Source organism: Sciurus vulgaris, assembly GCF_902686455.1.
Source record: "Sciurus vulgaris genome assembly, chromosome: 11".
Classification (NCBI taxonomy): Eukaryota; Metazoa; Chordata; class Mammalia; order Rodentia; family Sciuridae; genus Sciurus; species Sciurus vulgaris.
In genome coordinates, this window is record NC_136472.1 from 16,189,821 (window position 1) to 16,204,151 (window position 14,331).

The 14,331-nt window shown below is 38.3% G+C and overlaps 1 protein-coding gene across 1 annotated transcript; it reads left to right on the top strand.

Annotated features, from left to right (window-relative positions):
* Positions 1-4,835: 4,835 nt before the first annotated feature.
* Positions 4,836-5,780, top strand: LOC306639669 (olfactory receptor 10W1-like; the record flags this gene model as incomplete). Its single annotated transcript, XM_079103450.1, has 1 exon — positions 4,836-5,780. One exon carries the CDS (start codon positions 4,836-4,838, stop codon positions 5,778-5,780), a length of 945 nt encoding a protein of 314 aa, XP_078959576.1.
* Between the last annotated feature and the right edge of the window lie 8,551 nt (positions 5,781-14,331).

Sequence of the window (14,331 nt, forward strand, 5' to 3'; positions counted from 1 at the left end):
ATTTACTTCCTCATTAAGTCTCCTAATAAAAATACAATAAAACCAAGAATTATTAAATAGGATGGCATTAAATTAAAATGCTTCCAGACAGCAAAGGAAATCATTGAGAGCAAGAAGAGAAAGCCCACAGAATGGGAGAAAAAAACTTTGCTAGTTACTCTTCTGACAGAGGATTAATATCCAGCATCTAGAAAGAAAAAAAAAATTAACACCAAAAATTAAAAATATAAGTAACCCAATCAACAAATAGGAAAATGAATTCAATGAACATTTCTCAAAAAAAGGAAATGCAAAATAGCCGAGAAATATATGAAAAAATGTTCAATATTCTTAATAATCAGAGAAATTCAAATCAAAACTACACAGGGATTTCATCTCACTCCAGTTAAAATGGCAACCATTAAGCAGATAAGAATAAGTATTAGGATTTGCGGAATAAAGGTACACTTACACATTGCTACTGGGAATGCAAATTACGGACACTATGCAAATCAGTATTCCCAACAGACAAGGAATGGAATCACTTTATGACATGTCTCCTGGTATTTATTCAAAAGAACTAAAATCAGCACATTATAATGACACATGCATTTCAGTGTGTACAGCAGTGTGACTCATAATAGCAAAATTAAGGAACCCATATGTCCTTCAGCAGATGAATGGATAAATAAAGTGTAGTACATATACACAATGGAGTTTTATATAAAAATAATGAAATTAAGGCATTTGTGAGTAAATGGATGAAAGTGGAGGATATGCTAAGTGAAATAAGAGTCAGCAAGTCAAAGGTAAAAAGTTTTCTCTGATATGCAGAAGCTAGAGAGGAAAAACGGAAAAAATGTAGGGATCTAATGAAAACAGAAGGGAGGAGAATAAATGGAAGAAAACAGAAGATCAATGGGGAGGGAGGAGAAGAGGAACATGTGAAGTACTTGGGAATGAAATCAACCAAACTATACTATTTACCTACATCAGAATGAATCCAACTTTTAGGAAAAATTATAATGCACCAACAAAAAAATAAATAGAAGGAAGGCCAGTCAAGAAGTGGAAGGGCATCAGGTGGAAGGACAAAGAGAAGAAAAGACACTGGGAAAATAAATGGAGCAGACTTACTGTGATAAAACTTGAAAAGAAAAAAAGAAATGGAGTAAACTATGTGATATGCATATATAAATATGTCACAGTGAGCACCACTATTAGTTACATATATAATGTACTAATAAAAGCACAGATTAAATTTTTTAAAAAAGACTTAGCTCTTATAATAAGTAGAATGCTTGCCAAGTACCAAAAATATGGTTTACTTCCTACCTCTTCCATCCCCAGTTTTCTCCTTTTGGGCACTAATATACACTGCAGAAATCTTTCAACATATTAGTCTTTTGAGCCCTGCCAATTATTGGAATCAGATTATCCCACCAACATATCCTCACATCAAAAAATTACATTAATCATTCTAATATCTGAGCAGAGGAATTGCCTTTAATAAATGGAACACTTGATACATATACTTATACACAGTCACATAAACATGTGGACTCCATTTCCTAGAACCATAATAGTTTGAGACTAGGAGTAAGCTGAGTTATGACCACTGGGTGGGAGTAAGCTCTAAAACAAGAGTCTCAACTAACCAAAGTCTGGAAACTTTATATTTTTCCAGGAAATTATCCCGGCATTAAGAATTCTGCTGGTCTTCACTTAGACAACCATACTCCAGAACTTCCATGCAATAGAAGGTCCCAAGTGGACAGGCAGCTCTAGTTTGGACTCATTATCTGGTAACAGGGGAGGAGATTCACAACCTCTATGGCAACTTCTTCTGGGAAATGGAATTTATGAGACAAGATCCTAGATGACAAAGCAATTTACTCCTTCTGGCTTTTGCTCAGGAGCATACATAAACTCATTTCCACTGGGGAGTCTCTGCAGGATAATTTTCCTTCCTTCTTGATCCACCAGAGCACAAACACATAAAAAGCCAGAACCCGTCTTCTATAAGCACAACAAGAAACCTGGTTCATATATCCCTCTCATGTCTTATCTCGAAGGTAAAAGAAAGTCTTTTTCTGCCTTCTAGATTTTGAAACCTGAAATTCTCTGGGAAGCCCAAATAGCTGACTAAAATGTTAATGACTGAGCTTGAAGAAATGCTGTGGAGTTGAATAATGTTAATTTGGAAGAATAACATCAATTTGGGTAAACTTTAAATGTTAATAAAGGCCCTGTCCTCATAGGGGACCTCATACAATCCTCTGCTAGGAACCAGATAATATGAATGAAGCAGATATTATTCATATCAAACCTACAACAGACATAAGGAACAGAGGGAAGAAAACATGTATTATGCAACTTAATAGGTTTCATACATCAAAACAAGTGTTCTAAATACTTTATCTTCTTTAATCTCACCACAGCACCATTAGGTAAGTGTTATTATTCACATCTTTTAAACATGAGGAAACAGAAATTAATGTGAGATGATCTACCCAGGGGATTATGCTATTAATAGTAGGCTGAGCATGCAGTTTGGGTCTGTTTAATGCCAAATCCACTATTTCCCTTTTTCGCATAAAACCAGCTAGACGCTGGCAGTGCTGGTTCAACCTAGACTGTGGATTTCCAGCATGGACTGAGTCCGTCTCTCCCATTACAGTCTTGCCCACTGGGCTTGGGCTACCTGAGGAAGGAAGGAAGACCTTGGTGTGAGTGGAGTTCTCCTAGATGCACTGAGATCGGGAGACCTCTGGGCACAAGGCTGAGCGCCCTTCTCTCACTTCTGCCTGCACATCATACTCACCATGTGGACATACAAGTTGATGACAGGTTGACATAACTTTAATGCTTTTGGAACCACAGGCTCCACCATTTCATGTCCCCACATTTTTTTAATGTGCTCTCTCCCATGCAGCACAGGTCAAGGAAGAAATTTCAGATGAGACCATTTCCAGAGCATAAACTATGACATACACCAAAACCAGGTCATAATAAATTTTAAAGGGAAATTAGAAAGACAAGTTGGGGCTGCAGGTCAACAGCTCTGTAGCACATGCAGGGTTCAGTGCAGAAGTGGCCGTATTGTTTAGAACACGTTGACCATGTAGAAAAGGTACAGGAGGAGGATTGCACTGATGACAGGAAGGAACTGTCGGAGAGTCGTGTCTTCCCACACTGATCCAGGGATGCCAGGAGACAGTGGGACCCTTGGGCATTGAAGGTGGGTTTGTTTTTGGTTTGTTTGTTCTTGCTATTTTGGTACCAGGGATCAAACCCAGGAATGCTTAAACACTGACCACATCTCCCAGCCCATTTTAATATTTCATTTAGAGACTGAGTCTCACTGAGTTGCTTAGCACCTCGCCATATTACTACGACTGACTTTGAACTTGCATTCCTCTTGCCTCAGCCTCCCGAGAGATGCTGGCATTACAGGCATGCACCACCTGGCCATTGAAGGTGTTCAGACATTCAGATACTTTCTTGGATAGTAAACTGTCTGATAGGGACTGAGAAAGGCAATTTCTGAGGTCCCCTCCAACACTAAAAAGTCAGGACCTGTGATAGCTCTGATGTCAATATTTTATTTTAGGCCACACAACATCATGAGAATGAAATGAGTGTTATGAACATCAATAAAATCTCAGAAGTTATATCATGACTTGGACTTCAAAACCCTTCATCATTATACATGGGCTAGGACACACTTCAGATGTCTACTAGGTATAGACATTGAAATGCTAGTTCTTAAGTGATAGAATTTTCCCCAGTACAGCCTTTATGTTAAATATAAGTTATTTCCCATAAAGCATCCTAAATGAGTAACATTGTTATGAAATAACTTTACAAGGGGAAATGGTAAATGAGTTACTTTCACAGTATATGTATCCCTTTAATATGTAATTATTGAATAACAAACTTATGCAACATCAGGCTTGGCAATACAGGGAAAGAAAAAAACAAAAATAAGACAGGATGGTTGCCCTTGCCTTGCAAATAACAATGATGTCTATCTTTCATGAAGTCTTTGTTATTGTGGATGACGCATTGTAACAGACACCTGACATTACCATCTTGTTTAAATTCACAATGCTTTGAAATAAGAATAGCTGTTATCTCCATTTTTTTAATTTAAAAAAAAAAGAGAGGAATTATGAATAGCAGGCCTCATGGATCCTAGAGATAGACTTATTCAAAACAAATCATCTAATTTCAGAGCTTACTTCTCACTGATACAGCACCCCTACGTAACTGGGGTGAGATGTGTAAAATGTAAGTGACATCAGAAATAATCTAAAGTATTATTGAATTCAGAAGAGGAAAAGAGAACGAATGAAAGAGACGCCCCATGTTAGCTTGGAGAACAGGGAGCTCTTCAGATTCTAGATGTACTAGAATTTTCTGACACTGGTCCCCATGCTTGTGAAATGGAGTTGGGTTTATGTCAATGATTTCTATTGCAAGTGGTGATTCCAGATAGAGAATGTTTTTATTCCAAAGATCACATTGAATAACAGAAAATATTAAAATCTGTCTAGTTGAAACAAGAGTTATTTAATTCTTCCCTCTTCCACTCACACTTGTCTACACAGTCGCTCACATAATCGAACACAGCTCCAGGCAGTTAGAAATTGAAGTGCACATATTTCTGTGGAAAGATCCCACAAGAATAGGCAAAAACCAAGAACTGGTCCTGATCCTTCTTGTTTCTACTTCCAGCCTTGGTTAGTAGAATGACCTTCACGGCTCAGAGTATAAATTCATCACGGGCTGGCAAGACACCCCCAGTCTGTCTTCCTTCTCTCCTGTGAATCCAGAGGGCAAGCTGTAGCTCAATGACCTGGGGAAATCACTCGGTGCTGATGGAGTTTGTGTTCCTGGCCTACCCCTCCTGCCCAGAGCTGCGTGCCCTGTCCTTCCTGGGGGTCAGCATGGCTTATGCATTTATCATCACTGGGAATGTGCTCATTGTGGTGTCCATCCAGAGGGAAGCCCGCCTCCACGTGCCCATGTACTATTTCCTGGGCAGCCTCTCAGGGGTGGAAATATGCTACACTGCTGTGGTGGTGCCCCACATCCTGGCCAACACCCTGCAGTCAGAGAAGACCATCACCCTCCTGGGCTGCGCCACTCAGATGGTCTTCTTCATTGGACTTGGCAGTGCTGATTGCTTCATCTTGGCTGTGATGGCCTATGACAGATATGTTGCCATTTGTCACCCCTTGCAGTACCCTCTCATCATGACCTTGACTGTCTGTGTCCGCCTGGTTGTGGCATCCGTGGTCACTGGCTTGTTCCTGTCCTTACAACTGGTGGCCTTCATCTTCTCTCTGCCCTTCTGCCAGGCCCCGGGTATTCAGCACTTCTTCTGTGATGTGCCACCAATAATGAGTCTTGTGTGTGCCAACAGCCACTTCCATGAGCTGTCGGTGCTGGTGGCAGCCACACTGGCCATTGCCGTGCCCTTCTTCCTCATCGCCACCTCCTACGCCTTCATAGTGACCGCTGTGCTCAAGATGCGCTCGGCCGCTGGCCGCCGCAGGGCCTTCTCCACCTGCTCCTCGCACCTCACGGTGGTGTCGCTGCAGTATGGCTGCTGCGCCTTCGTGTACCTGCGCCCCAGCTCCAGCCACCACCCCCGGCAGGATCAGCTCATCTCGCTGGTCTACACCCTGGGCACCCCATTGCTCAACCCCCTCATCTACACGCTGAGGAACAGCGAGATGAAAGGGGCCATCGGGAAGGTGCTTGCCAGGAATTGCGGCTTCCTGAGAGGCTAGCATAGGGGGGGGCCACCGCCCATCAGACCAGGGCTCGGTTCCAGCGCGTGGATGTGCTGTGCTGCTGGATTTCTCTCAACTGATGTTCAAGGAAATTAAAAAAAAAAAAAAAAAAAAAAAAAAAAAATCCACATAAATTATATAAAAACTGTTTATATAACACAAAACTCTGTGTGCCAAAGACCTTTAAAATATTTCTACCATTTGACTCAACAATTGTTCTTCTAGGAAAGAAAGAAAGTCAATGAACTTTGCATCATACAAATTGAGCAGTATGAAACTGTGCAGCTGGAAAGAGGGCACGTTCCATAGGTTTTAGTTTGTTTGTTTTTTTCAATTTTTTTTTTATTTTTTACGTACTGCATTCTGATTCGTTGTACACAAATGAGGAAAATTGCTTCATTTCTATGGTTGTGCACGATGTAGATTCATAATGTAAGAATGGAATTGTCTCCAGCAGTTATGCTTAGGGAACCAACAGGCACTTACACACCAGCAATGGCAGGAAGTTATCATCACTCTTAGACCTAAAAGGCATAATTAAGTCTCAGTGTTACCAGACACCAGTGAGAGCTGGATTTATGGGGGGAAATCACCAGAGCTACTGTGACTTTAGAGGGGGAAATCTACTATGAACAGAACTATGGCCAGGATTGGAGAGAGCAGGGAGAGAAATATACCATATCCTTTTTCTGCTCAAAACCTGGGCAGGAACATGGGTGACTCCATCCACAGGTATCAGCCTCTTGAGGCACAGGAAGGGCACAGAAGGACAGAACGACCTTCATAGTTAGGGATCAACAGAGAACAAAATTGTTTATTATGGTATTCTATGTAAAAATGATAATATGTTAACAATTCAATTTTTTCATGATGAAATCATTAAACAATTACTGTATAAAGGAATGTGTTTCAGAAATACTATTTTTCAAATAATAAGTTATTCGACATAATTAAGTGCTTATTGTATGTCAGAAATATCTAAATACATATACACATGTGTGTATGTGTATATATAAAATATGTAACACGCATGCTTGAGGAATGTCAATAATATTATGCCAGCTATTAGTATGGTTTTAATCTTCACTACTTCTATGTATTTCTGTCTACTCATGTTATCAGTTACTAGCAAAACTGGGTTAAAATACACACTATGATTCTGCATGTATCCGACTCTCCTGTTGGTTTTGGCCATTTTTCTTTCCTGTGTTTTGAAGCCCTGTTGTTAGATATAAACTTGTTCAGCATTGTTATATCTTGCTTATGAATTAACCATTTTGCCATTAAGAAGTACTCTTTTTTTATTACTGGTTATGACCCAAGGAATGGAATTTACCAAATTATGTTATGTGCACCTATTAGTATGTCACAGTAAATCACACAGTCGTGTATAATCACAATGCACCAATAAAAAAGAAAAAGAAAAAAAGCATAAAATTCATCCTTCTTCTTTGAAATCCAGTTGATGGAAATGTGTATATATGATATTCCCATATGTTCCTCATTAATCACTTCTCCTCTTTGCTCTTTGATTTCTCCTTTCCAATCTCATTTTGAATTTTTAAAGCATTGTTATGTCCTCTATTAGCTTTCCAGCTTTATTGAATTATATTGTGCTGTCTTATTCTGTGAAATACAATAAATATGAAGGAAACTTTCAAAATTATAAAACCATTTTCTGCCCTTTCATATTTGCGCCATTATTAAACCATATTTTATTTATATTATTATTTTGTTGTAAATAGTTAATAGTTTTTTTAAATGTTTTAAGTGGTCCTCTACATTTTTTAACTTTAATCGTGAGTTTATTTTTACTTTATATAAAATTCTAGGAATGTGTTTTTCCTTAATCTTTTCAAAACTGTCATTCCATCATCTTCTGGTTCCTATTGTTTCTGATGAAAAATCACTTATCCTCCTGGGTTTTTTTTTCATGTAAATATAAATATGTTTTGTTTATCTTTGCTTTCCAGCCATATTACTATGTACCTAATTAGGGGGGAGGTTCAATGTATTTAATTTCATATCCCAATTAAATACATTCACATTATTCCAACATCTTGAAAAATGTATTCATTAGAGCATCAATGAGAGTCCCAAATCTCATCTAAATATCATCAGTCAAATGTCCCTAATCTCATCATCTAATCCCTATAAATTAAGGTCTAAGTGAGACTCTGAATATGAATTATCCTGGGACAAAATTCTTCTCCATCTCTATACTTGCAAACTACAAAATAAGGTCATACGATGCTGGTAAGACACAAAATAATGAGTGCAAACCTTCCTACTCCACATAATACATGGATGTAAAAAAAGATTCTTAACAATGCTCCAAAGCAATTTTGATTATCAAACAGGATAAACTCCATTCATTTTTATGAACCAAGAATAATCCTGTGCAGATCACATCTGCACCACCTGGACCTGAAGCTTTGCCTTCTGAACCCAAGATTTCCTCAATAGTTCAAGAAGTCTCTCTCCAGGTCCCTGGCTCTGTCTCCAAGTTCATCTTTCCTTTTCCATGGAGGATAGTGTGTTTTTATCTGAGTAGTTGTATCAGCCTCTTTCTTACTTGTAGAATTTGGAGAGTCTGACAGCTTTCTTTCATTTCTTCTTTTGCTCTCTCCCTTTCAATACAAGCTGTCAAATTTTCTGCTCATATTACTTACTCATAAATGTTTCCATGTATGCTACAGATATTTACTCCATTATTCCCAAAGGTCCTCCACACAGATTTCCCGGACTATCCCATCTCTATTCTTGGTGTCTGCTAAGGTGGTTGTGGGAATCCATGAGCTCATGCACCTAATGTCTTCAAGGACATTATGAGAATGAAAATGTGAGACATTGAGACTTGTGAGAATAAAATATCTGATCTGTTGATCCTTCCAAAACACATTTTCAAAAGATTGTCCATTTACCTGCAATCAGTGGGGATGAGGGAAGGAAACAGGGGTGGGGGAAGGGGAGCTATGGGGAACTGAATTAGAATAATTATGTCAAGATGGATCCTACTGACATATATAACTAAGAACCAATGAAAAAATTAAAGGTAAATAAATAAATTTAAATTTAAAAAGAGAAAGAAATTTAAAAAAAGATTGTCCCGTCACATCCTTGGCTTTCTCTTCAGAGCACGCTTTTCCGACAGTGTGTCTCCTAATTTCAGCGTCTCCCACAATCTGAACAGGCTGAGAACCTCCCGATTCCTTTGGCTCAACAGTTCTTCCCAGAACTTGAAACTTGGCATCCTGAGTAAAGCAGGTTAGTTGGTGACCCTGCTTTAGCTCATAACGTGGCCCTTTGCCATCCCAGGTTAACGTTGGGGAGTCACATATGAGGACCCTACTTTGTGCAGCTCTGGGCTTGGTTTATGTTCTTAATCTCAGGATACTCTCCAAGCAAGCTTTATTTTCTGGGAGAAATAAAAGTGACTTCTGCGCCCTTTTGTCTTACTGTATTCCAGTTTCCCATTTCATTATATCCTTTTTATTGGCATAGTGTAATTATACATAATAGCGGGAACTGAAGTCACATATTCATATATGCACACAATAGAACAATATAATTTGGTCAGTTTCATTTCCCAATACCTCTCCTTCCCTTTCCTTCCTCCTTCCCCCTGCTCCTCTTCCTCTATCTACTGGTCTTTGTTTCATTTTCATGAGATTCACACACACACACACACACACACACACACACACACACACTCTCTCTCTCTCTCTCTCTCTCTCTCTTCCTCCCTCCTTCTCTCTCTAGCTTTCACATAAGAGAAAACATAAGATTGTTTTCTTTCTGAGTTGGGTTCATTTCACTTAGCTTCATGAGTCTGCTTCTCTGTATCTGTGTGACAAAAGACATTCATACCAGGTGCAGCGTGGCACACATCTGTAATCCCAGCCACTCCAGAGGCTGACAAGAGGATAGTAAATTCAAGGCCGGCCTCAGAAACTTAGTGAGACCCTGTGTCAAAATAAAACCTAAAAACAGAGGGGACTAGGGATGTAGTTCATTAGTAAAATGCCTCCGAGTTAAATCCCCAGTACCAAAAAAGAAAAAGGAAAAAAAATTCACATAAACTATCTGTTCTTCAGTTTTATTGGTAATCGAAGGGAGATGACAATATACCTGTCTGATTAGGTCAATTAAAGATTAAATAATGTATGTCTTACACTAAACTTATGAACATAAGACATTGTTATTACTACAATTATTATAATTTATGGTATGAGGAAGAAAAAGAAATAAAGAGAATTTCTGAGAAGATGCTGTGCACCTTTGGGTTACCAAAGTTTCTTCCAGGCCTTTTCTTGCCTTGTGTAAGTCTGTTCCCTTGGAATTTTCTGCTGAGTTCTTCAAATAGATTTCAGTCCTTAAGTCCTGAGTATTTCAAGTGCAACATAAAAAGGTAAGTTTAACTAGGAGAACTCCTTTTTTCTGAGATTTGCTGAAAATGTCAGCCACTTAAGATGATTTGAGGTAGAAGAATAGTATTTTAGTTTGAAATATTTTAGTAGGAATGAGTGGAATAACATTAAAGGAGTTATGCTTCATGTTACTCCAAAACACATTGCAATGATTCACAAAATATATACATTAAAGAAAACATAGTTCTAGCTAAAAATATTTTTTAAACTATATTAAGATAGTCATAGGCATGAAGCAACGAAATCTCATATCTGTTAGTGAAGATAGACGCTGTGACATCTGCTGGCAAGTTGGGATGTCTGGGCCCATTACCTTAAATGACTCATCTATCAATTGATTGTTACCAAAAAACAAAATTTTCCAAAATTAAGTGTTTTAAAACTACAATCATTTATTCTTTCTTGTGACTCTGGTTGGGCTGGACTTAGCAGACACGTCCTTCGGTTTGCAAAGGTCAAGATACACAGTTGCATTCAGCTGGGAATTTGGCCAGGGCTGAAATGCCCAGGATGACTTCATTTACTAGTCTTGGGCATTGTTGGGGCCTCTCTCCTCTCTCTCTGCACTTTGTATTTTGGCATTCAATACTCCAGCACAAACTTCTTTGTATGGCTCATGGATCTGGAGATTGAAAAGGAAGCTACAAACCTCTAAGGCAAACACTAACAAAATCCTAGACCTTCACTTTTGCTTATCTCATTGGGTAAAGCAAGGTACAATGCCATCCCAAGTTCAAGATGAGTGTGTTTTGAGGGGCAGCAGATAAACTCTATTCTTTGATGGGAGAATGGTATGTATGTACAGTGATAGGAAAAACTGCTGGCATTCAAAATTGGAAATAATCAGTCACAGACATTTATGGGGCACTAGAACCAGTCTACGTGCACTCAAATAAGATCTAGATGGTGCTGAGAATAAAGAGTGGTTGTGTCCACTAACCATATATATTCCCTTAATAGACATGTTATTCCCATAAACAGTAACTAAGCCAAGCCACAAAATTGCTTGGGACATGTAAACCAATATAATCTCCAGAGTAAACATTGTCCTTTACTATAAATTACATTCTGGACTGTGGAACTCAGGAATATGGGTTAGAACAAGCGTAAAATAACTCAAGTAAGATGATAGCTCAAAAGCAAAACAAATACTGAATTATATAAACAATCAGACAAAAGTTATGAAGTATTCTTAGAAACTCATAGTCACAACAAACCAAAACGAAGAAATGGTGATAATGTAAAAATAAGCTTAAGAAGGTAAAAATAAGATTATAACATATAGTAAATTTGTAAAACCATAAAGGATCAAATAACATCTATTTAATAAAAACAGGAATCTGTGAAACAAAAACTGTGATTATAAATTAGAAATACACCAACATGGAAAAGGACAAATGAAAAAAAATGGAAGTAAAAATTAGTCAATTGCATTTTTTAAATTCTTACTAGATGGCATAAATATTTGACAAAGCAACTTTAAGTGAGAATCAGTAAACTGAAACTAGAATTGAGGAATCACATAGAATACAGCTAGAGACATAGGAATGTAAACATATAAGGTAGTTTAAGAGACCAGGAGAATTCATAAACTATTCGAATAAACATTTAGTGCAAAAATGTGCACCTGTAACGTACACACGTTATTTCAGATTAGATAAATATACCAGCAAAATAGGCAAAACCCCAGATGCAGAAAATGAAAGAGATAGCAATTAATAGCAACATGCCAGTTGCTACTCTATGATATGAAGAAACACAAGGCAAGATAAGAGGAATAACATAAGAGTGACAGGAGTGTTAAGTCACAGGAAAGCCTTCGTGGATGAGGCAATATCAAACAGACTTGAAAGTGGTGCAAAGCAAGGTGCGTGGACATCTGTCAGAAGAGCATCTCAGACCGAGCAGAAGCAAGTGCAGATTCCTTAAGATGAAAGTGTCCTTGTGTTCAACTGTGGAGGAGGGGAAGAAAGATGATGATGGTGTGGTGACAGATAATGCTGATGATTATGATTATTGATGGTGGTGGTGGTGGTGGTGGTGGTGGTGACATGCTGGTGGTCATGACAGCTAATGATGATGATAATAATGATATTGACTAATAATGAATAATAGTGATGATAATAATTAATGATGATGATGCTTATGATGATGGTGGTGATCGTGGTGACCATAACTAACCCCTACTGATAGCTGTTTTAGTCAGTTATTTCACTGCTGTGACTAAATGACCCAACCAGCACAACAGTAGCAGAGGAAAGGTTTATATGAGGGCTCACAGTTTCAGAAGTCTTAGTCCATAAAAGGCCAGCTTCATTCCTTCGGGCTCAAGGTAAGGCCAAACATCATGGTGGGAGAGGGTGGTAAGGGAAGCAACTTACATCACAGTGATCAGGAAGCAGAGAGTCAGACTGCACTCACCAGATATATATATATATGCATACATATATATATGTACCCCAAAGCCATGCCCCAATTCCCACCTCCTCCAGCCATACCCTACCTGCTTCCAGTTACCACTCGGTTAATCCCATCAGGGATTAATTTGCTGGTTAGCTTAAGACTCTCAAAACACACTCATTTCTCCTCTGAACTTTCTAACATTGTCTCACTTTGGGGGGACTCCTCACATCCAAACCATAAGCTTCTTACAAGGTTTGACTCATTTTTATCCTTTCCAAGTTTTGAAGGGGATACCATTATTATCCCCAGTTTACAGATAAGAGAACTGACTCACAGAGAGGTTAGAGAATTTTCTGAGGTAACCAAACTAGCAAGAGATGCAGTTCAGGATCAACCCCAGGCAATTGGTACGCAAGTCCATTCACTGTCATCCACTCTGTTCTGTATTGCTCTCCACAGGACAGCAAGAAAGCATGTTGCTTGAGGCACCAAGTGAAGGGTAGAGCAGCAAAAGGTCGTATGCAGGAGATGATGTTAGGAGTTACAGGAAGTCAAGTTCACAGCGGGAATCACAGGACATAATAAGCACTTGGATTTCCTTCTTTGTAAGATGCAAAGCCACTGAAGGGATTGGAGCAGAGTAGCAGCATTATCAGACTTGCATTTTTAATGAATTATTCCCTGTGCAAAGTATACTATCTTAGATAAAGGGGGATTTAGGGTTCTTTCAGGCATCTAGCATAGCAATCCAGGTGAATAATTACGTTTTGGGTGTATTTTAAAAGTAAAACCAGTAGAATTTTATATGGACTGGATTTGGGACGCAAGTGCAAGAGAGGTGTCAAAGAGGACTCCGAACAATTTACCCTAAGTAGTGAAGTAATGAGATGTAATTTGCTAAAATGTGGAAAGTCTGTGAGGAAATCAAATGCAGTGGAGAAAACTGAGGATTATTTTTTGGATACATTGTTTTTGAAATATCTCCCTGTATATCTAGATGAGGAGTTCAGAAATATTGTGACAACAAACATAAATTTAGAAGTTATAAGCACAGGGCTGGGGTCGTGGCTCAGTGCTAGAGCGCTTGCCTGGCATGTGTGAGGCTATGGGTTAGATTTTCAGAACTACATACAAATAAATAAAATAAAGGTACATCAACAACTAAAAATTTTTTTATGTAGTATTTAAAGTTTCCACTCACATAGCTAGTAAAATTGTACTGCATTTGGGACTCCTTAAATGAGCAGATTTTCAGTGCTTTTGCCACAAAAAGGGTTAGGGTAAATATGTGAGATGATGTATTACATTAATTGGGTTCACTATAGTATATACCTATCATATCTATAACATTATATATTTTATATATGTGTATGTGTATATTTGTGTGTGTGTGTGTGTGTATATATATATATATATATATATATATATATATATATATTCCATAACATGTTTTTTCCTCCCTTAGCTTACTTCCATTCTTTCTCTCCCATTGATTGGATTTTTTTCTCATTTTCATACTGATACCCAAATGTTGATATACCCAAGGGTTCTTTGATCCTTTTCTTCTTTCTTTCTTTACTGACACCTGAAAATGATCCCATTTGGTGCCATGATTTTTAATATATTGAAGATGATCAAAAGTGCCTCATCAGTGGAAAAACATTAGCCCTGATATTAGCCATTATCCTTTCCCCAAATCTCAGACCACAGCAAGT